The sequence below is a fragment of the Diorhabda carinulata genome, chromosome X (assembly GCF_026250575.1).
Source record: "Diorhabda carinulata isolate Delta chromosome X, icDioCari1.1, whole genome shotgun sequence".
Classification (NCBI taxonomy): Eukaryota; Metazoa; Arthropoda; class Insecta; order Coleoptera; family Chrysomelidae; genus Diorhabda; species Diorhabda carinulata.
In genome coordinates this window covers 42809596-42834667 of record NC_079472.1, presented here as the reverse complement: position 1 = coordinate 42834667, position 25072 = coordinate 42809596, and the positions used below count along the sequence as shown (strand labels likewise).

Sequence of the window (25072 nt, the reverse complement as noted above, 5' to 3'; positions counted from 1 at the left end):
AAAAAATTTTTATGCATTTATACACAACATTTACATTATGCGATGGAGAGATAAATATTAGATTCAAATGAGTTGATAATCGGAGAAAGCAGCTATAAAAGCACATATAAAAATAAAAGAAGCAAATTCAAAAAATATAATCACCAATTATAGTTGAGCCAAATACTCTTATTACTTTACCTTTTGATTTTCATATAAATTGATATTATTATAACTTTTACTATAGTTAATTGTTGATTAATTATCCTTTAGTATAGATAATTGCTCATTAATTAACCATTAAGAAAAAACCAAAATTTGTGGATTAAGTTCTATTAAGAAAGTATCAGCTTATTATCATTACTTCGTGATATGTGACATTTTGTAGGGAATACGAACACGTGTCTCATGATAAGAGCCGAGTTTAAAAACGACATTTATACATTTATTAAAATTGTAATCCTCTATCAAGCGACAAGTCTTGTCAAAGTCTCATCATAGGAGCTTTCCTCATATTTTTGCTTCAACAAGATATGCGGAGAATATTGACAATCTACTGTTTCATTTCATACTTAAGGCATTAGAACAAATCCAGATATAACAACTTATCAATTCACGTAGCTGAATTTTTTTAACTGATATTTTTCGCCTTGAAAACAAAAAGTGCAGATAAAAGCTGTTTAAAACATTGGATATGATAAGATTGATGAAATAATGTAAGAAAAATGAATACTTTCTCAGGAGTTTCATCAATTGATTTTAGAATCCTTGTCACAACACAAATGACTATATTTTGGGCATTCACATACAAGTTGAATGATTAGTATGATAAGTTCAGTGTCTCCTTTGCTCTTTTATATATCAATTTTAAAATTTGAGGGGTTATATATTTTAAAATTATCTACAATCTTCCAGAATTATATGCCATATCAAAGTTACTTTTTTTTAGATGAAACATTCCATATTTTATTGCATATTTGTGTTCTACGGGGTATTAAAAAAGTAACATTTTTCCATATAAATATAACAAATTCAATACCCTATACAACGCAAGAGAAATTCTTAAAAAATATTTATTTCGTTGATATTCAATATGAATCAAAATACTATAATAATTTCATCATTATTGAAATTAATTTTTGTCCTTATTTCAATTCTTAAGAATATTAAAAAATGTTCTAAAACCGCTTAATCATAAGACAATAATGTATCTATTGCCATCTTAGTTTTTGACAAATAAATCATAGTCAACTCACAATTGATTATTTGATGATTAGATATAGGTGAAATATAACTAATAAATGAAATGAATAAATAAAAAAAGAACTATGCTGGTAATATTTTTAGTTACTCTCATAAAATAAAGTGGAATTCATTTGAAAAAACCGAGAACATAATGTTTTATTATTTTGATTCACCCTGTATCAGATTCAAAGAATATTAACCAAATGAATAATTTTCCAGAATTTTTTTCACTATTCGAATGCTTTGGCGGCAACAGATCTTTTTTTAATTTCTCTTACATTGTACAGCGCTTTGAACTTGTTACGATTTTTATGGAAAATTGGTTAAAACTATTCAACTACCTCGTAAATAACATCACAACTTTATATTAATGTAGTGGGGAGGTCAAGCTGATTCCAAATATGCAGTAAAATTTCTGGTGTTTCATTAAAAAAATGTAACTTTGATATCACACATCATTCTGGAACACCCAAAATGTGAGGACTTGTAATGGCTATTATCCCTCAAATATTCAAATTGATATCTGGAAGGACAAAGGAGGCAATGAACTTTATCAATCACCCTGTATATGAATACCAAAAGTATTGTCATTTGTATTGTGGTAAGATGGTAATACATGCAAGCAGAAAGATTCTAACATTAATTGAGATATCTTCTGCGAAAGTTTTCATTTTTCTTATCTCATCCTATGTGATCAATCTCATATTATCTAATTCTTTAAACAACTTTAGTTGCCCTTTTTTTAAAGCGAGAAATTTCAATTGAAAAAATTGAGCTTTGTGAAATGTTTGAGGTGTTTTATGTGAATTAGTTGGAAAGACTGAAGTTTGAAATGAAACTGTATTATTCTCGGCACTATACTTCATCACTATAATCAATCACCCTGTAGAGAGACTACATCCAACAATTACCCCAAGCTACGTCATCATTCTTTCATCATTTTCTACAATCAAAAGAATCAGAACACTAATTTATTCTGATATTACTCTATTAAACCAATAGAAGGGGCATATATCAGTCGACTTTCCTTGTTTCTCATGGTATCTTCACTGTTGCTTGTTATCCAGCTGTTTTCTAGATTCATGTGAACTCCGTGAGCTCTTTTATTGAGATATTTTGTGGGCAATGAGATTTTCGTATCTTCTCTAGATGGTTTCGTCAAAGTGTTCATAGTTGGTAGGTCTGCTGGGATCTCAAGATGATGATTATAAAGTGCAACATGATGTTCAATTTCAGTGGCCCTTTAGCATTCTTGTCCTAGCGTCAGTTAATTTATTTTACACAGTCTCCAAGTTATCTCCTAATATCCGACTCTCACTTCTGGAGAACACCACTTGATTCTTCTCTCCATCAATGTTGATTAGAAAATAGTAAAAATACTCACGATTATGATGATTCTTGTGGTTTCAAGTTCTGTTATAAACTGTTAGAATCTACAATGAATTTTACTTTATAATAAAGAGTTTTTTTTAAACGTACATAACAATTTAGTTTGAGAGAAGAGATGCCTAAATGAATGATTCAAATATTCCAGAAATCTCATTTATTTGTTCTCTTATCATTTTTTTCCAATAATTACGTAACTGCTTACTTACTTGCTAAGAAAGAAGATTAACAGATTTCCTGTCTTACATTCTTTTACGGAAAGAAGTGAGAAATGTAAAAAGCGATGAATCGTAAGCGATTAAGAGTTTCTCGAAATAAAGCTACTACTACTGAATGATTTAATTTTTTTGTTTTGGCTCGAACTATATGCAGCTGCATATTGTTTTACGAAACAACTTAATATTGTTGATGTTTGCTTTCATTTGAACGTGACTACGCATATATACCTGCCAGATATTGTACTAGTTTTTCATGTTTTTAATGGGAGCAAGCATTTTATATAAAACAGTTTAAGATATCTCTTTAGATCTCTTTAAGTTTTCGTAATTTCTTCTGTTTCACCGAAAATCATCGCTGAGTAAATTGTTGTTTTATTATTGGATAATGGTACAAGCAGAAATGTCTATAAAATGGAATTTTCGAATACTTTAAATTGAACAATTTTGCTCCTGACATTTTAATATTTTACTATTGATATAATTGGATAGACATGTTCCGCTTTAGAGATATTTTATATAAATTAACTTTAACTTGATAAAAAATCATGGATCCTGTTCACAAGAGATCAAACTGATTTTCTACTGACTCATATTATTAGTTTGAATATTTAATTGGAAAATCTTCCATGTTTAGCTAAGACCCAAGATATATATATATATATATATATATATATATATATATATATATATATATATATATATATATATATATATATATATATATATATATATATATAAGCGTTTTATTATAGGGAACGTGACAAGGTAACACCAATGTGGACTAACGTTGGAAATATATTTTCCGAGAATACTTATGTATTCGTGGTCTGGGAAATAATTAATTGAGGTTTCAGGTGATTTTTGATATTATTAATGCTTGTGAAAATTTTTAAACTCTTAGAATTCAAAATTTAATATTCAAATTGACGTTGAGAGAAATATTTATATACTATTATTATTATATGTACATATCAAATTACAGGATTTCTACTATTCACCTCTGAAATTCGAAATTCAATATTTCGAAAATAAATTCTGACGTTCTTCAAAGGAACTACTTTCTTGTTTCGACGAATATTGAATTACAACTCCTCTGAAAAGCGTGTTGTCCATCCACCCTTTTGTCGATATTAACATCCCCAATGGGTCGTAATTGCAAGAAGAGGGTGTAACTACTGACTAGGCTCGATGTTATTATGTCTCATCAGAGCAGTTTAACACCCCTCGTTTGGGCTTGAAACCAGAACTGGAGAAAACGTTAAAGAGCATCGCATTTGCCAAATGTAATTGACCATTTCTCAGCGAACCCTACCTGATCAATGATTCGCACTTACACCCTCTCCTTGAGATTGCGAGCCATTGGAGATGTTAATATTGACAAAAAGGTCGATTTACATCACACTCTTCAGAAGAGTTGTAATTCAACATTCGTCGAGGCATTAGCCAGGAGAGTAGTTGTTTTCCCCTTTGAATTACGGAGGAATACATTTTCGAAATATTGAGTTTTGAAATTATTTCAGAGGTGAATAGTAGAAATCTTTAATTTTGATACATTTTGCTCCATCGAAATCTATATTATGAACGACTACGCTAGATTTCTACCTGACCCGTTAGCAGTTGGAAGTGAGGTTGGCGTCATGGGAAATGTTAACTACATGTACCAAATCGACGCTTTTTAACGTTGTCTTCAGTTCGGGTGTCAAACCCGAAAGAGGGGTGTTAAACTGCTCTGATGAGACGTAATAAAGTCGAAAATAATCAGTAGTTATATCTTCCCCTTGCAATTGCGAGCCATTGGGGATGTTAATATCGACAAAAAAGGTCTTCAGAAGGATTGTAATTCAACATTCGTCGAATCATTAGCCAGTAAATTAGTTGTATTCCTTTTTGAAGAACGGCGGAATAATACAGAGGTGAATAGTAGAAATCCTTTGTTTTGATACATTTTGCACACCTCACTCACCATCGAAAACAAACAACGCAGATGGTCTTCCGACCCGTGAACATGCCACGTATAATTGACCATGGGAAAAACATGAATGTTCTAGATTTAAACCACAAACTTTTAAGGATTGGCCTTGTGAATTGTTGATGGTCATGGCAAATGCAAGACGTATCGGAAATTGAAGTCTTTTAAATTCAAACGGCATATCGGTTGGGATCATCGGTATCCTCGGAATGAGAACTTCCTCACCTTTGAATTTTCCTATCATTATCGTAGCGTAAATTACATTGTTCATCAATTTTCTAACCACCAGACGCGTACCGTTGTACAGTTTTGGTTGGTTTATGTTTCGAAGCATGATTACAACGGAGCCAACCTTTAGGCGTAAATTGTGCGGTGGTAAGCCAGGCACGTCCAAAGAGTTTAAAAATTCAATTGGATAGTTGGTGACTTCATCTTCATTTGTGACGCAGTCAATAGATTTGAATGAATGATCTTATTTTGAATTATGTAGTTTAGGTCATCTACATCTTTATTTTTAGCCGCTAAAATTTCTCGCTTACTCAACCATTCATTATTTTTTTAGTCAGAAATAATTTCTGGAAATACATTGTTGATAAGTTCATCTTTTGATGAGACAAAATTACAGAAATTATTTGGAAATGATATTAATCCGCTCGATTCATCGACAGGTACTTGACCATTACCGATAGTCAGCAATTGCTCCGAGAAATCTCAGATGTATCATTAAGCAGTGTAACTCTCATGTTTGTTGTCAGTTGCAGTTTCTTCACATAGCGCCATAGATTTGACGATTTGAGGCAAGCGTTTATTTCGTCGGCAGCCGTAGATCTTGGAATTACTGGCAGTATTTGGCGGAAATCGCGAGACAGTAAAATCATTGCTCCTCCAAAACATCTCGAGTCATTGCGTAAATCTTTTAATGTTCAGTTAAGTGCTTCTAATGCACGTTTATGCGCCAATGTGGATTCGTCCCAGATGATGATTTTCGATACCGCTAAAACTTTGCCCATTGCTGAGTGTTTTGCAATATTACACGTTGGTTCTTCAATAGTTTGAAGATTTAACGGTAATTTGAATGCTGAATGAGCCGTACGGCATCCTTCTAACAATGTGGCTGCTATTCCAGAAGAAGCAACTGCAACCGCTATGTTAGATCTCGCCCGAACAGTTGCTAAAGCTAATGACATGAGGAATGTCTTGCCAGTTCCACCAGGGGCATCTAGAAAATATAAACCACCATTTTCATCATCGATTGCCTTCATTAAAGTATCATAAACTTCCTTTTGTTGGTAATTCAACAGGGGTACATTCGTTTGAACTACTAAATCTAATTCCTGGTGATCATATTCACGTTCCCGTTCCAATTCTCGATTAAATGCGTCATTTATTTCACGATATGGTGCTAGCATTCCTAACCTGATTAATAAATTACCGCACATGAGGTAACACATATCTCCGATCAAGAGTAAAGCACGAGTATGTATCTCCTCATTCATCTCAATATCGTGATTTCTGGAACTGACACGAATTTGATGAAAAATATCTTCTGACATATTATCCTTGTATTTGTGCCACAGGTTACATGGGTTTGATGGAAAACATGTCGAAATTATGATAGCGAATAATGTGCGTATATGACTTGGAGATGCAGAGATAATGGCTTCAGCGATTGTCGTATCCCAATGACTATCGTTTTCTAATAACTTCAATTCTTCACATGCCCATGTTGGGAATATTACACCATTAACAGTTCGTAGTGACTCAAATGACGTTGGCCCACGCACATTTACCAGCAACAACCGCAAATAGAAACATTCATTATTCTTTGGATGAACTGTATACATACGACCAAGAGCATCAGTAGAACGCACATCTGGATACCCAGGAACCGCATCGCCTTGCTTCCGTCTTTGAAAATTCTTCGATGAAGCATTCCAAATATAATAACGTGGCATCTCCGAGTAAAGCAAAGTTCGTGCAAACTGATCGCTTTGGCAGATTGCAAAAAAACTGGTCAATGTAGTTGCTGGAGGTGTTTCAGCACGTAGCATTCGAAGCCGTGAAATATACTCGTTGACCATTCTCCAGATGCACCGCCAAATGCGTAACAGTAGGATGACGTTCGTGAATGGGAAATGCGAATATACGCCAAATCGCTTCATTACAGTTCACATAACGACCAACTTGATAGCGTGAAATTTCATCGTTGTTATTCGAGGATTGTAATCCAAAAACCGCCATATCACTGCCTTTCGTGACATATTTGCAAATATATTTTATGGACTTAACTGAATTGCAGTATTCAACGTTGCAATGTGTCTTGACCGATTTAGAAATAAGTGGCGAATATGGAACAATCCAACTGTTGTCGACAACGAAATCCATTCTTTTCACTTTCGTTATGACAGTTCGACCATTGTCATCTGGTGATCGACGCCGATACAGCGGATAACCATCATTGCCAGTGACAGTCTCCGCCGTTAATTTCCGTGGATATCGTTTAGAGCACTTTCCATCGACCATGCAAGGTGATTGGGGATTGATGGCACCACACGGTCCATGAATCATATTAGTAGTAACAACATCATGTAGGTCTGGATCGACTTCATAATCAGGAATCTCGGCACATATGATATCATCTATTTGGTCAGGCTGAATTCTTTCCACTAACCGTAATGACGAACATAAGTCATTGCATCTTGTGCATATTCATGCATATGACGTGGACTACCAATGTATGTCGCCGGCAGAATAGTTAATCGACCAATATTAGCTGCATTTCCTTCAGTACTAACTGCATCACGTAAATGGATGTACTCCTCAGAACGCAGTTTGGCTTGGGTCAACCTAATGAATGTTAAACGTTCCGTTTCTATTTTTACATACATGTCAACGCAATACTGCTGAAACAATCGACGAAACCGCAGCAAATAGTTGTCAGCATTTTGACGAATCATCAAACGATATGCGTAATAATTCATTGAGCTAACTTTCTTTGTAGTTTCTTCACCTGAAATTAAAAATTTGATAATTAACCATTTCAAAGGCAAATTTTAAAGACAAACAATACAGACATTAACCATTTTTTTAATAAGCATTATTTTAAATCAGTGTCTTTCACAAATAAATGAAATAAATTATGATACTGATACTCACCATTCAATGGATTTTTCATTTTAATATTAAAATAATATCCATCTTCTCCTTGCCAAAACATCAGCGGGTATTGCAATGTGTCATATGATCGATGAGTTTCAGATATTTGTTGCAGTTGACCATTATCGCGACGTGTAAGCATAATATCGTGTTTTTCCAATTGTTCACCAACAATCAGGATGGCAACTTCGTCTACTGCTGGAGCATTAAATGTCCTTTCGTGTGTTCCAGATGGTCGTTTATCTGCTTTGATGACAACTTTATAGTCATCACTTGGCATGCGTTCTAAAGTACTCTTAAACAACCTGACCAACGCATGATGTTCATGAAGCAGACACTGCAAGTCTTGAAGAATTGCTCGCTTCATTCCTGCATTGATCTCTAGGCGTCGATCAAGTTGTTCTTCCATGTTGCCCATGAAATATATTTGTAAAAATTTATTCTGTGTATCTTCGAAAGGTAGTAATGATCCAATTCGATGATGAATCTGTCCTTGTATCTACAAAATCAAAATCAGACAGTATTAACTGTGTTATAAACACTTTTTTCGGTCGGAGAGTAGAGTTCAGAATTAGCAAATATACTACATAGGTACCAATAGATAAAGTAAGTTATTCTTTAACTACATCTATATAAGTACAAAAATAAATACCTTAAATGTCGGATTAAATCCTCGTTCTTCGATAATATCTGCCCCAAATGACGTCATCTGGAAACAACCATTGTATTTTTGTGTATTTGCAAGAAAGTGGCGTGATTCTTGTGTTTCGCCACAAAGCAATGAATACAATGGCTCAGGTGGCGGAGTCAACAATGGCAATTTCACTTTACCATTAAGGCAGCATAATCCAGGGGTTTCTCCGGAAAACTTTAAAGCACCACAATACTCGCAAACTACGTCCATTTGCCCAATGCAAACGCTAGGATGCAAGCTGTAATCATTGCTGCAATCGTATTGAAACGCTGCTCGATTCAAATCAGCACTTGATAAATATCTTGTTCTGCGTCGCAAATTATCTATTTGTTGACCTCTGTTGTTCGCTCGACGTTTCTGCATTGCCGACCGAGCTGTTTCACGAGCTGCTTCACTTTACTCTCGTGATTGAGAAGCACGAAGTCGAGCCATACTATCGCGGCGCTGTTCACGTGCAATTTCCTTTCATTTGCAGTATTTCGTATTCTTCTTGCATCACGGCTTTGTCGGGAAAGATTCGATCTTCTTGGTCGCGGCATTATTAATTAAACTTCACTTCACCTAAAAACTCAAATTTTCAACCATACCGAGTTTTATAGTTCACTTCACTTTTTACGAATGGGCAATGGCACTATCATTACATTATAATTGTTAATTATTTATTTAATAGAAATAGTTTTATTATTGATTTCTTACAAATATCAAATTGTCATCCATTCGTCATTACATATCTGTCATTATACGTCAATTACATAGCTGTCATTTGCGTTTTGTTATTCCAAGTCTGATTCTTTTTTGTTATATCACGTTTTATAGTGACTGACGTTTCATGTCAAGTCACACGGGAATGCTGTCGAACGGGATAAATTTCATGTCAAGTCACACGGGAATGCTGTCGAACGGGATAACAAGTACCCTATGTCCTTCTCCTGGCTCTAAACTACCTCCCTGCCAATTTTCAGCTAAATCGGTTCAGCCGTTCTTGAGTTATAAGTGGAGTAACTAACACGACTTTTTTATATATATATATATATATATATATATATATATATATATATATATATATATATATATATATATATATATATGGTATAAGAATATTTTTAGTAATGACCGAATTTAGGATACTTTCCATCATATTTAATTAGGGAAGTGAAAGGGTGAAAATGAAAAAAAATCGAAACGATCTAATATATTGACCATCAATTTTCCCTCACAATCATTTTATCTTTACATTTTTGTTCTCTTCACAAATCGCAAACATTTTTCCGAGTCAAATATAAGCTTTTATTGAACTTAATCGCAATTTAATAAATTTTCGGTTTACAAAATAAAGTAATATTGATATATTTTTATTATATATGATTGGTACTTATATATTGAAATAAAAAAATATGAATATCTTTCCAGTGTTCACTTTATCTATCATTATCACTTTATGTTCGCTCTGTGCTAATGAGTTTTTTGCAATGGAAGTAGTAATGCCGAGAAAACTTAATGAAGCAAAACAGCATTTGCACTTTAATTAAGTTTAGAATGACCAATTTAATGCAAAGTCAAAGAAAATGTTATATCAAGAAATGGTGCGTTGATATAAGTTTTCCATTCCTTTGAGTTCATGTGTAATTTCCATTTATTTGTTCGTCAAACTAGGATGATTTTACAAAGTGATCATTGCAGAATCTTGATGAACCGAAATAGATATAGATGAAATTCAAAGAAATTGGATATTTACATACAATTTGGACATAATTGTATAGTAAAATTGGTTTTATGCAGAAAAGACGAGAGCAGTTTGACGAACTAGTAACTTTTGTTGATAAAACTTTCGATATGGTGATTAAATTGCTAGTCTAGACACAAATGACGTAACCTGTTTTTATTGCCGTATCATGGATTTCTTTTGTCCACTTTCAACTTCTCTTGTTATTTTTGGAATTCCTGTTCATTGTCTGCTCAATAATTTCACAGTTAGCATTCTCTACTACCACTCATTACTCTACAAAGAATCTTTCTTTTACTACCGTTTTCCAATCTTCACTCGGTCCGTATGCTTCTATCTTCTAAATTCACCATGAGCATACTTTCGTTTAAGAAATTTCCGTTCTTTATATACTTCATAATTTCGTTTTTTCCCAGTTTTATCCTACAAAGAAGTTTGACAAGCTCTTAAACTCAACATTGACTTTATACAATTATCAAATTCGACTAAGTTTCTTGGTCCATGGTACCCTTCAGTGGTCTGTATATGTAGAGACCTTGGCGAAAAAATTATCCTCTGCTTGTTTTGCCATCAAATCTGTGTCCAAACAGCTCGATTTTCGTATTGATTTAACAACTTGTTCGAATCACATCTTCGCTATGGTTTGCCTTTCTGGACAATAACCACTTCTGATTTGATGAAAAATTCCATCATTTTCAGTGTTTTCGAGACTGGCAAAGGCATTTCTGCTTATTATTCCGTGGCAGAGTTCTACAATCTACCATAGACTGGCATAATTCAATTTAGTATCAAGTATTATATGTATTATTAATCCAAATTGTTATTTTATATTATCTAATATAAAATTGTGTCGCTTTGTCTATAAAATTGTGAAATTTCCTAATGACAATACAGCTTCTCCCTCTCTCTCTCTCTGATTTTATTACTACTTTTCGTTATTTCTGTTTCTGTAAAACGAGATCGGAAATAATGAGTATGAAATGAAGGCGAAATTGAAGGATGTTAGAACACTATAAAATGTGATATGAGGTTCAAATCAATTCTTAAACGAAATACTATGAAAATAGATCAGCTTCACCAATATACTCACATTGTTGATTCAATTGCTTTTGTATAAATCGACAGTAGCAAAATTTATGTTCTACAAACACTCAGTGTTTGTAATCTTCAAGATTTTGCTTTCTACATTCATGAGAATATTGAACTGAGATAACAAGGTATATATTTTTGCACCTCATTCTCAATATTTCAAATGGTAGATACACTGATTGTAAGTATTGGTAATGTAAAATAATATACTAACATTTCTTTTATCGAAATAATATTGTATGCGTTTATGTTGAGAATCCATTAAAGTGTCAAATCTCGTCTTTGCAGCTCGGTCCTCTACACTCCACTCTTGGCCTTCTGAGTTTGCGAAGCTCACTTGCCTCCGTCAAGGACGTTTCAAAACCACTTAGATCAAAGAGAACGGCGAAAGAACATCATATTACTGGTAAGTACTTTAAGTTTGAACACTAAAATAATTATACTACATTCATAGTTGAAACATCTTCTGATCTATAAATCTCTAAATAAAATCGATTTTGAAAAAATTGCAAACTATATCATATCGTATATAGGTTACATGGCGGCTTATTAGTTTATGACTTTTTCAATTAAATAAAAGCTTTTGGATGAGAAATTTTTTTTTAGCTTTGTTCTATACCACTCAATTGTATTCAGACTCCAAAAAATTAAGAATCTTCATCAAACTAAGGACCTTTTTGTGAAAATATTCTATCGTTCATCATTGTAAACCAGAACTAGTCACCCGGATTTGAGTTTTGCCGTCTGTTTTTTTTTCAAATCCTTATTCATTCTTATTCTTACTTTTCTCTTTTTCAATTCAATTCATCTCTATTTTTGCTTAATACATCGTTTTACTCACTTAGCGTGTCCAGGGTACGCCAATTTGGTAGAGTAAGATCATAAAATCATTCCAAGATGTTTCGTGAAAAGTAACTAAAGCTACTACATCTTATAGGAGTTCTTCAATTACAAATATTTCCATCAAAATAATAACAGCAGCTAACAAGAATTTATAGCTATAAAATTACCTTTTTTGGATTGAGGAGTGAAGCTGATTCTCACATTGTATTATCAACAACAAAAATTAACCATCTATTGTTTGTACATAGAAGGAGGATATCAATGAATTTTCTTGATAGCTGCAGATCTACTGCCGAATTGAAAAATGTTTGACTAACGAAAACCATTTAATTCCATAACTTGTTATTTCATGAAATGAGCAATGAGTGCAGCATTAGATATAAATCCTCTTGGTCAATGAGTGATGAGTGCAATAGTGTTTCATTACCCAAACTAACGTTCCCCATTCTTCCAAAATGGATGACGGCACTTTCAATCATCACTATATTTATAGGTTCTATATTTTCCCAATATTTCTTAAAATTTTTATTGTTCCCTTTGTCATCACTTTCAGATCACCACCACAAACTATTTCATAAATTTCAATACTTCTAGTAAATGAAACCGTTTTTATTTTCCTACTAAAATGTTTCATCCAAGAAAAATAAAGTTCATTCTTCCTGATATTAAGAGAGTGATGAAAAGGAAGTTGAGTGAAGAAATATCTATAGAAATGGACAGAAAGTACATAGAGTAATTAAAAAGTATACATGCATTTTTTGATACAACCACAAAGTTTATTTAGGCATTTGATAGAACGCAGAATCAATTTGTTTAATTTGTTTTTTATGAAGTCTCGGCAGATGCTTTCACATCACTGTTTGAAAAGAACTGTGTTCTGACAAAATGCTATTCCAACCTTTGGAACTGGGAATAGTCACTGAGTGCGAAGTCTGAACTAAATAGATGATTTTTCACTAGTCATCCTCTTGTTGTTGTTTGAATCAAATCTTTGGTATGATTTTTGTTCTACTAAATAAGCACAATAATGCTGAAGCTCTGAATTTTTTTGATCTTCAAAGTGTATGCTGTGATTTGTTGATGACAGTGACCACTAAGAGGTTCTCAAAAAAAAAGGAATACAATATCTAGGTGAATAATCATAAAAACATTCTCAAAGAAAACTTATCAGTCTATCCTGTTTTCATAATCAACAGCTTTTAAATATTGAATGAATGCTGGTGAAAATAACTCAATATTCTAATATCAAGAACTTTAGTTTAATTATTATAGTTAAAATACTAATTCACTCGGATAATTGCGAAATGTTGAACGGTATTTTCTATTAACGAGTCGCGCTATGTGAGAAAGGTATTCGTTGTTATACTTCTTCCATTATCAATTGCAGAAGACAGTTATGCGGAGAATAATCAATATTTCATAAATATGGTACTCTCACCAAAATTAAGAAATGAAAAATAGTGTTTACTCCCCGTATAAAATTCGGTAAACAAACCGTCAGTCCACGTCCATCATCTCCACTGTTTGCCAATGAAAATATCGAATCGTAAACATAAATACATTTCTATTGGCCGAAACCGTATGTACAAAATTTCTTTGAAACATTCCTGCCAGAAAGTCTGCGACCAGCATTGGCGTGGCTTGGTGAGATTAGTTTCATTCATAAATTTCTTCAAATGAATAGAAATATGGCGTTCTTTAGACCATGGGCGAATGAAGACAATGAAATTGCACAGTGTAGTGAGAATAAAGACAACTATGAATTTAATAATAAAGATTTAGATATTCAAACACAGCACAAAGATTTTCCATTTATCGAGTGGTCCCGAAAGGGGTTACTGTGGACCATTCACAGAACAGAAAAACGTGAAGAAAAACTAAAATCAGTTGACAAAGCTACTCAAGCTTTTATACGTAGGACAATTTATAGTTCATATGAGGAGAACCGGGTTGCGACATTAGAAATAATACAACAAAAAGTAGCAGATTATCCAAAATACAATCATACCAGTTTAAAAACATTGCGTCAAGTTTTGTCAGCATATGGTTTTAAATAGAAAAAAATGAATAAATATATGGCAATAACCGAATCGTCAAGGATAATTCGATGACAACAAGATAATTTGCGTCAGATAGACTACCGAAGTTTTAATAGACACATAGTTTATCTAGATGAAGCATGGTTTGACAGTCATGATGTTGGGTTGACAATAGTAAAAATTGCTGTTTGAATGGGCCATGTTCCAAAGGGAACGTATTATAATAGTACACGCTGGAAGCAAAGACTGTTACTTGCCTAATGCAATATTAATATTCGCTAAAAAAATTGAAAAGTGGTTTAATGAACAGCTTTTACCTAACATTCCACCACAATCAAATATGGACAACGCATCCTACCACTCGCGGCAACTCCTTAAGATACCAACAAACAAAGAATTACTTACTGTTATTAAAGGTCTAAAGTTAGAGAAAATTTATTATATTGACAATCTGTGCAAAGAACAGGGTCACACTTATCTCAGACTATGCCTTTACTATTGCATATTTAACCCTATAGAGTAAATATGGGCAAACCTAAAATCTGAAATACGAAAAAAAATCAGTCTCCAGAACTGAGTAAAGGGATTGTAGAATTCTTAAACAAAGTTCTAGCAGTAGACCGCCAAGAGCTTTGGGAAAACTGTGTTGAACATGTTATCAAAGAAGAAAATGAGTATATTTATTTACAACAAATCATAATTCAATCAATGATGACTATAGTTCAGACAATTCTGACTACCATGATTATTTTTAAATATAATTTTTTTTTCTTTTGTTTTATTTGCAAAGAATTTATTTTTTTAAGGTTTTTGCTTTGTAATTTCGTTTTCCACAAAAAAAAACGAATTGGGTACAAAATGCGCTCAGCTCACGTCTGCTATCAAACGCCCTTACAGGCAGGTACAATTTACTTGTTTATTTACGTTTTATAATTCAATAGTTAGTTGTAACAAGTTAACTAGGTATAATTAGGATTTTTTTCCAAGTAGGACTACAATTCAGTGCATCTGTCTAAATAATGGCATATAATGCCGTCCAATTTATAATGATTCGATTGACTTTTAACAAATACGTTCTCGCATAAGATATACATATTTTTAAAAGTATTTATAAAAATAATGAATTTATAAAATGAGGTATCCACATCTATGGTAGATGAAAGAAAATTGTTGGCCAGGGTTTATAAGTTTTTATAATTTACAATTGATATTGGAATAACTATAACTACTTGAATGGATGATAAACACTGATCATCAAACGGTATTTCATATGAACGAGTTGCGGTATGCGAGATGGAAACTGCAGATCGGTATGTTTTATTAATAATTCGAGAAATGTGAGGTATCATGTATTAAGGAGCCATGGCATACGAGATAATGAACGGTAGTTTCTATTAAATTACAATGACTATAGTGAGAGCGAATGAAACATAAATTGGATAACGTCTAATAAAAAGTTACCTGAAAAGTGGTAACATTTTATAGCTCAGAACAGTATTTTCAACATAAGAGGCGAAAGAAAATATTGGACAGAGGGAAATAAAGTTACGCTGGTCCATCGACGGTAGATGAAAAAATAGAAATTAGTTTGAAATATCGACATTTATACACGGAAACCATTTGTATATAAATATATCAGATAAACCTTCCACAATAACTATTTATTCGTAAAGATTTTGTGTTATTTTGGTGAGGATTTTCCTCTTTTGTGTACCCTTTTTTGTACTTAAATTATTCCGGTATCGCATTTTAACTCAAAATAGATGCCTTTAGTACGATAACCTAAGAGACAAGGGGATATTTTTTCATTATTTTTACCTCTCGAAATAATATCACGTACAGCACATTGCCCAAAATGATATGGGTAAGCAGTATAAAACAACATATACCAAATTATCTCGTGAATTTGTATCCCAAACCCCTAGTGATCAATATTATTTTTTTTTGTAAAACTGTAGTCAATTTTATCCAAAGTCTCCGAGCAAATATTTTCTTCGCCGACTATTCAGAAATTTTATCAATGGTGTAATATCTATAATGGCCTGTGTATTCGTTCGAAATTAGTCGAAATGATATTTTATAGATGCTATATTGGATGGACAGCATTCCAATTCCCCCACTTAAAAGCACTCGGTTTTATGAATAGGCACAAGATTCTGTCACCCCTATTGTGCCTCATTCATATATAAGCAAACATAATCTTGGCTAACGACCTTGTGCAGAGTAGTTAACCAGTACAGATGATATTTCTTTTGTAATTTATATTCGTTTTCTTATATTAGTACAAGCCAAACTATCTGAAATGCTAAAGCTCATTGAATAAATAAAAACTATTTTCAGTATCAATCAACTTCATTCGCGGTATATAATCATGTTTCATTTCTGCTAATTAAGTTCGCCAATAATTGAAACTCTGGAATATAACATAGAAAAAAAGAAATAGTATCATATTACTGGCATAAGGAAAAACTTGAAAGAGATTAATAATTATTTTTCTTCTAGTAGGCTATTGCCAAAAATAAGCTGAAGGTGATATTCAATTAAAAATTTTTTATTTTTTATTAATGTCAGTTTGCTGACAATATTTCCAACAACAATCAATAATTATCAAATCATATTTTAAATTTCAATATGATGAAATTTACCTGCAGTGAATATGAATTTGGTGTATGGTTTGGCTTTTGGTAACTTGTAAAAGCCAGATGGTTGTATACTGATTGCTTTCCGGGTAGAATTATACTCGAATGTAGAACTTTTTTTAGGGTTGATCACAGCTAGTTTCCATTATTTTTAATAAAATGATATGTGTTCATTCAAAAAAGGTGGCGAAGGTCAACACCTATACGAACACCAGCTTTAGATCAAAATTATTTAGATATAAATGATGCTGATCCCATAATTAGAGTACGCAAAATGTCACTACAATTGAACGTATCAACGACAACTATTGATAGGTTTCTCCTTTACCCCTTTCATATCCAGAAAGTGCATGCCATGTAAGTAGAGGATTATGCAGCAAGGCTCGCCTACGCTCTTTGGTTTCTATATAAACAACGAATAGATAATAAATTTGTTGCAAAAGTATTGTTTACTGATGAAGCTGGTTTCATTATTTTCCATAATTTACATGAATGGAGCCTCTCCCCACCCTGATTGATGTAAAACATCATCTTAATAACATTTTCTCCAATAGGTGGATTGGTCGGGGAGGTCCATTAGCATGGCCACTACGTTACTCTGATTTGAATAGAATGGATTCATTTTTTTGGGTATATAAAACACCGGTAAACATAAGGAAGGAAAATATAAGACAGAAGGTTGGAATGCTTTTTCAAGTTCAAAGAAATGTCCTCCCTAGACTTTGGAAGTGTGTAGAAGTGCAAAGTACCTACTTCGAATATTTATTATATATATTTTTTTGTTGTTATTTGATAATTTGCAGACTAACCTGTAGACTTTTCTATATTTCAATTTTCTCCTTATGTAAGCAATATTATATTTGATTTCAGTTTAATAAGAAATGTTTTATTGAAAAATACATTTTTTCTATTTAGTTTGTACAGGTTGCCCCTGTAAAATTTACGGATTGTTAACCATTGGGCATGAACCGCTCCTGGCCTTCAAATAGTAGTGTAGATTATTTATTCCTTCAAACACATTACATGGACATACGTAATCATCCATTGAAACGAGGGGTCGTATGGGAAAATTTTTTCCATGTCACATTATTATTTTCACGTCATCTACTCCCTCCCGAATTTTTTGCAACAAATTCGTGAATATATCTTTATTAACCTGTATGTCAGTCGTTCTTCCAGACGAGAAAAATGATTTAAAAGATCGCCGTCAATTAATTTGAAAACGTCGCTAAAAAATCCGAAAATATTATCACACTCTTTTAATAGCTCGAATCAGTTTTTTAGAGAGCTTAAAATTTGATCTATAATTTTTGAGAAAAAACTAATTATAGAGGCAGTTTTTGGATTATCAGGGGTCTCAGCTTGGTGTTCATAGTCAAACAGTTTTGGTTTAAATGTCCTCTTGACCGTTGGTAACCTTACTTTATGCGACAATAATTCAATGATTTCAATCTGTATTTGCACGCCCGAATAATGAGTCATTTTAACATATTTTTTTGGAGTTACACAATCGGCTAACGTGATGTCTCATCACTAAATCAAGAGAGACAATCATCTCAAAAGCTTGTAGAAAATTTCCATTATCATGATCGACGTCTTTCTTTCCAAGACGTCGCGCCAATATTTCGTTCCGTTTCTAAAATCCGCTGGTGATGAGCATTTACAGTCGTATATGTCTCCTACCTTTTTTTTCAATTCACACAAGTATTAATATAACTTTTGTGTAAAATTGACGTTTCATGTCTATTCGTATTTGCACGAAAACATTTCCGAACTTCTTATACAAGCTGAATTACTTGTTGACGAGGAAGGTGTCATCACTTCATCAGGCTCTGAAGCAGAAGACGCTGTTTTGCTGCTACACCTCCTCCACTTGCTGCAGGACAGGACGTGAAGTTAACATGGTTGCCTTTGTTGAAATTTCAGATGGTCCACTCACTATTACTTATATTACGGATTTAGAATTTTGAGATTCGGTCCTGAAAAAATAAATAAATAATTAGTACTTATGGGAATTGTGAATCAACTTATTTGTATATTTGAGTAAAAAGCAATTTGATGCATTTCTTTCAGCTTAAGTTAAATAAATGCAGAAAAACTTATTTGATCTTATAGCCATTAAAAAACCCTACACAATGAATTTTTGAAAATATAATATGAAAGTTTAAAACTAAGCGAGTTATGGATAAAAAACCAATTAATTTTTCAAACTCGTACATGACATTTCAATTAATAAAAAGATATTTGTGTAAAAACGTTGATTATAACCAGTATCCTATGTTGATATTCAGTATTGAGCAATTAATTTTCTGAAAAAAGTAGTATGGAAATATTATACAACACAACACTCGATAAAATAAAAATACATTTAAATTTATATATTGATAGGATTACTTGTTTTTATGCACTTGCTGCACGGTATAGTGAACTAACTGGTTGAAAAACGCATGAAGCAATGCATTGGTTTTATAGGGCACCAGCCATTATTCAAGTTTAAACAGGAAAAATCAAGAAACTCCCGCCTGACATGTTCTCGCAACATAGGAATCGACAGTAACTGGATGATATACTAATAAAATTTATATTTATACCTATTCCTATTTAATTTCTCAACTTTCATTTTAAAACTAATTTTTGTTTAATTTGCAAATTTCTTGCAATTTTTTTGGACCCTGGGTGGTTTTGGCGTTCCTAAAGGATGGCGCCCGTGTGCATTGCATACTTTATACATATAAATTATTATATGAACTATATTTTATGGTGAATATAATCTTACTTCGACAGGTTCAATTGATGACAATAAAATTATATCCTGTCTATTAATATCAATGAAAAAATCTTCATCAACAGATGTATTTCAACAAGTTTATCATAAAACAGACAATAGTTGTCTGAAAAGTTTATAACCTCAACCTGAAAATGTCCGGTTGGGAAATATGCTTGCACATGCGTTGAAAGATTCTCACTACAAGTTTGACCATTTTGTACCTTTATTTTCTATTTGATAATAGTACAAGTGAGTAGTTTCGAGGATTTCGAGGAGTTAGATACTATGTACGGAGACTGCACCTTAATTTATATATGGTGGCTAAACACCCCAGATGGGGTAACGCCGCTCTTACGAGCTTTCTAGATCTTTTTTTTTTCTTTGTTTCGGGGTAGATCAGTCCCCATTCTCTTCTGTTTATACCTTGTGGCACATATCCTGCCAGGCTCGTCTATCTTTCGTTTTTTCTTGCCAGTTCCACATCCCAATTCTCTTAAGGTCGTCTTTTACCTCTTGCCACCATGTAGACCTTGGTCTTCCTCTTCTTCTAGCACTTCCAGGGGTCCAAACTAATATTGAGTACGCTACTGTTTCCTCTCCTGCTCTCCATACATGTCCCAGCCATCTTGCTCTTTGTTGTTTAATTTTTCTTACTATGTCCTCTTTAATTTCTTGTGCTATTTCATGGTTCATTCTTCTTCGGTACTCATTTTCTGTTAGTTTTACTGGTCCTAATATTGTTCTTAATATTTTTCTCTCAACAATTCTTAAGTCTTCTTCTTGCTTTTTTGTCATAGTCATAGTTTCTGCAGCATACATCATGACCGGTCTAATAACTGTTTTATATATTCTCATTTTTGTACTTTTTCCTAGTATTTTGTTTTGCAGTAGTTTTTTGTTAGCGTAATATGCCCTGTTAGCTGCTGTTATTTTTTCTTTGACTTCTGCCTCTTTATTTCCGTCACTACTTAAGGTTGTTCCTAAGTACTTGAATGTATCTACTTCCTCAAAATCAAAATTTCCAATTTTTATTTTCTGTTTACCTCCTATAATACGTTTATCTAGCCTCATTATTTTTGTTTTCTTTTCATTTATTTTGAGACCCATTTTACTTCCTTCTAGTACTATTTCCTTTAACATTTCTTCCATTGTGTTTCGACTTCATGTGATAAGTGCTATGTCGTCTGCATATGCTACTATTTGTCCACTTCTAGTTTTTATTGTTCTCTTGTCTATTTTACGCATCACATATTCCAGTGCCAAATTGAACAGCGTCGTTGATAAAGCATCCCCCTGTCTTACACCCTAATTTATTTCAAATTCTTCTGTGTTCCCCACTTGTGTCCTTACTGTGACTGTTGTTTTCTTCATTGTACACTGTATTAGTTTTCTTAGTTTGGGGTGTATTCCCAGTTCTTTTAGTGCCGACATGAGCTTACTTCTTTTTATCGAATCAAACGCTTGTTCAAAATCTATGAAGAGTATTTCCACTTCCATTTTATACTCATGCGCTTTCTCCATTATCTGCTTGACCGTATGGATAGCATCTATTGTAGATTTTCCAGATGTAAACCCGGTTTGGTACTGTCCAATTATGGTTTTGGTTTGTTTTGAAATTCTTTTTTGTATGAGTGTTGACAGTATTTTGTATGCGGTGTTTAGCAGCGTGAGTCCTCTGTAATTCTTACATATCTGTTGATCCCCTTTTTTGTGTATAGTAATAATTTCACCAGTTTCCCAATCCTCAGGCATTTTTTCTTCGATCCATATCTTTTTGATCAATTCATATAGCCGATATTGGAGGTCAAAGCCTCCATATTTTATTAGCTCCATATTAATGCCATCTAATCCAGGTGCTTTTCCATTGCGGCTTTTATTGATTATTTCATAGATTTCCTCTCTTGTTGGTTCATCCGTATTTTCGGTTGCATTTTCTAGATCTTCTATTTGTTGATATTCTTCATCTTGGAGTAATTCTTTATTTGTAAGTATTTCCTTAAAATATTGCGTCCATGTCATTTTGTACTGGTGTTCATCTTCCGTAACTTTCTTAACTCATTATATTTTTGTAAGTCCTGTTGCTTTCCAGTTTGGATCCATTTTAGTCTTGCCCCGTTTTTTTTATTTAGTATTTCATGACAATTTTCATTATACCAGCCTTTATTTGTTGTTTTTTCTTTTATTCCGACATGTTCTGCTGCTGCTTCTTTTATACAGTCTTTGATTCGTACCCACTCCGTTTGTATATCATTTGACTTTGTCTGTTCTCTTAATTTTTTTGTTAAAGTATCTCTGTATTTTTTTCTTGCATTTGTGTGGTTCAATTTTTCAATGTTCCATTTTTTTTTAGCATCTCTTCTACATCTTTTAACCTTCTGCTTTATAGTTGCTGTAACTAGAAAGTGGTCCGTATCTGCGCAAGTTCCCCTAAATGTTCGGACATCCTTTACAGAGCTTTGTTTCCTTCTTGTTTTTAATATATGGTCTATTTGCGTGAATGTTTTGTTGTCCGGGGCACTCCAAGTCACTTTTTGTTTATAATTCCCTGTTCTTTCCATCTAATTTCTTGTATGGCTGCTACATCCACCTCATATTTTCTTAGTTCAGCTGCTATTTCTTCCATTTTTCCTGGAGCCAGCATAGTTCTAACATTCCATGTACTAATTTTAATTTCCTTTTTTTTGTTTACTTTTTTATTTATTATTTTATTTTTTTTATTTTTAGTTCTATTTCCCATTTTATTCTTGTTTTTTGCTATTTTCAGTATTGTTTCATTATCCTTTAGTACGTCCTTGATCTTGCCATTGTTTTCATTGCATATTTCCATATTACCATGGTTCATTAGTTTTTTTCGTCTCTTGATATTTTATTTAAGTGCGCTGTCTCCATTCCAGGTGATCGTTCACTTGTCGTTCTTTTTCCACTGTTTTTTGGTAGGTTCCTTTCCATGTCCATCTGATCTTTTTGGAAACTATACATATCATAAACATTTCCTTCCACGTGCAGCTTATCGTATTTGATATGCGCTCTTTTTCCTTCTTGCCTCGCCTTCTTAAGGTAGGGTATTAGTACTTTCCTACTTTGTTGTACATTCTTGGTATAGTCCTCGTTGATCCATATATTCGTTCCCTTAAGTTTTTTTGCGCTTTGTAATATTTCCATTCTCCTTTCTCCTCTATTCATTTTTACAAGTACAGGTCTATTCTTATTTCCAGCAAAGTTTCCTATTTTTCTTATTTCACTTGCCTCTACGTTTAAGCTTACATTTATGCCGGTTTTATTTAGAGCACGTTCGACTTTTCTTTTAACCTCTTCCAATTTCTCGTTTTGATTATCTTCAATACCATGGATTATAATATTGTTTCTCTTTATTTCGCGCTCAATCATTTCCATTCTCGCTTCCTGTTTCTGTATCGTTTGTCTTAACTGTTCGTTTTCTGTTCTTATTTTTGCCATTTCTTGATTATTCTGATCTAATTTGTTGTCAATAGCCATTATTTTTTCATTTAAAGCTATAAACAATGCTTTTATTTCCTCCATGTCTTCATTCCTTTTTTCCATTTTTTGTCCGCTAACCACAGTTTAACAAATCAAGCGTACCGGAGGCGCTATTAGTCAAAAGCCTACTCGGTTCAACTTTCAACACGCCAGCGATCTGACCCAGTTTGCCAAACCGTCGTTAAATTCTTAATTCGCCTCTGTATTTTTATTTCTATTGGAATAGTAGATGCGAAAGCAGCTGGTTTTCGCTTATCTTTTGCTTCTTTTTTTCTGATGTTAACAATTATTACTTGCTGAATTTTAATGGATTATAAATTTACTTTACTTTTATTATTTTATCGGTCAATCCACTGCTAAATAACTACTTAAAACTGACTTACTGTTATGATGTATCAATCCTCAAAGGTTGTACACTATTTTTATAATTTATTTTTCACTTTTCACTAGTTTTTCTTGGGTTTTATGTAGACCGATCTAACACACTTCTGTTCACTAGCGAGCCAGGGCAGTACCAGGGCACCTTAATTTACGACAGTAAAATTTTCGTCACCTGAATTTGAGCGTCGTTGTACGAGCTTGACTGACGACGAGCTTTTGCGACAGCTAAAAACTTCGTCCACCAGCGATATCATCCAAAAAGTTGAACAACTTCAAAGTGACTATAACAAGAATCATTATTTTTATACTCATGGAATAGCAAGTGCCATATTAATTTATTTGTAAAAAATCGTGATCATGGAGGAAATATTGTACACCAGGAAAAAAAATGGACGATCCGTCGGTTGACCTCTAAACATTACATATAGTCGAAAAAACTTTTTTCTAGACTTGATCATACCCAGTATGATACCAGAAAGGTTTTAAGTGACCGTAAATTTGAAATTTTGGAGAACGCATTTTTCCAAGTAGTCTGGCAAAAAAGACAAAACTTCAATTATTAACCTTTTAAAGACTCACAGAGCCGAGGCTTGTCATACATCTTTGGAAATTCAGTCCTTTCATTCGCACATAACCTTTTTCATGTGTACCCGGAAAAGGAAATATGAACAATAAAAGTTGTTCCACACTATTGAAATAAGATAATAAGTTCACTGGAATCCCGCAACGTTTGCAGATTACTGACGATTTTTAAGATTGGTAGGCTTGTATACAATAAAAATGTTTTCATTATGAATATGTTTTCCATGAAGTGTATAGATTTATTTCCAATAATAAATGTTTCATTTGGTTTGCAAAAAATAATGTGCACTAAAAAAAGTTATTTTATATAATATAATAGGAAAATGAACAATCTCAATTTTTGTTACCCAACGCGTACGTTAAGAACGAGACAACATGATATTTCTGTAAATAACACTTTGAATAAAATATCCTATTACAAACATGAAATGAATTTTTAGTTTGTAAAGAGAAATCGAAAAAGTTTTCTGATCGAGAAAGTCGAGAAAGTCAAGTCGAAAATGAAACCCACTCAAAGTTTGTGAGAATGGACATTTTAGAAAAAAAAAAAAATATCACAGGGTCTAGCCCTGATTGAATGAAGGTAACACAAAATAAAAGGTGAAGCAAAACGGACATAGTGTTACTGACAGACTTTTAATAAGATATTTTCTACCGAGAAGAGAAATTTGATGGATAAAAAGACATAATGAATGTTTTTGTTAACGATATGTTCCGTATATCGGAGTCCATTGTTATAACATTTATTAATTCAAATAGCAGCGTACAAAAATCTGTATAAAATGATAACTGTCTTCTTGAACGTCGTTGCTATAACAAACAAAAACTAAACATATGTTACAAAAATAGTACAACAGTTAAATA

General features: G+C 33.0%; 1 protein-coding gene across 3 annotated transcripts in view; it reads left to right on the top strand.

The window, feature by feature from the left end:
• The window catches only part of LOC130901854 (corticotropin-releasing factor-binding protein), an 88418-nt gene that overhangs the window by 22008 nt on the left and 41338 nt on the right, over positions 1 to 25072 (top strand). For all 3 annotated transcript variants that reach the window (XM_057813487.1, XM_057813488.1, XM_057813486.1), the window contains one exon: positions 11748 to 11865. In XM_057813487.1, coding sequence (XP_057669470.1) covers positions 11748 to 11865 — 118 coding nt within the window. The remainder of the gene's footprint in view (positions 1 to 11747; positions 11866 to 25072) is intronic.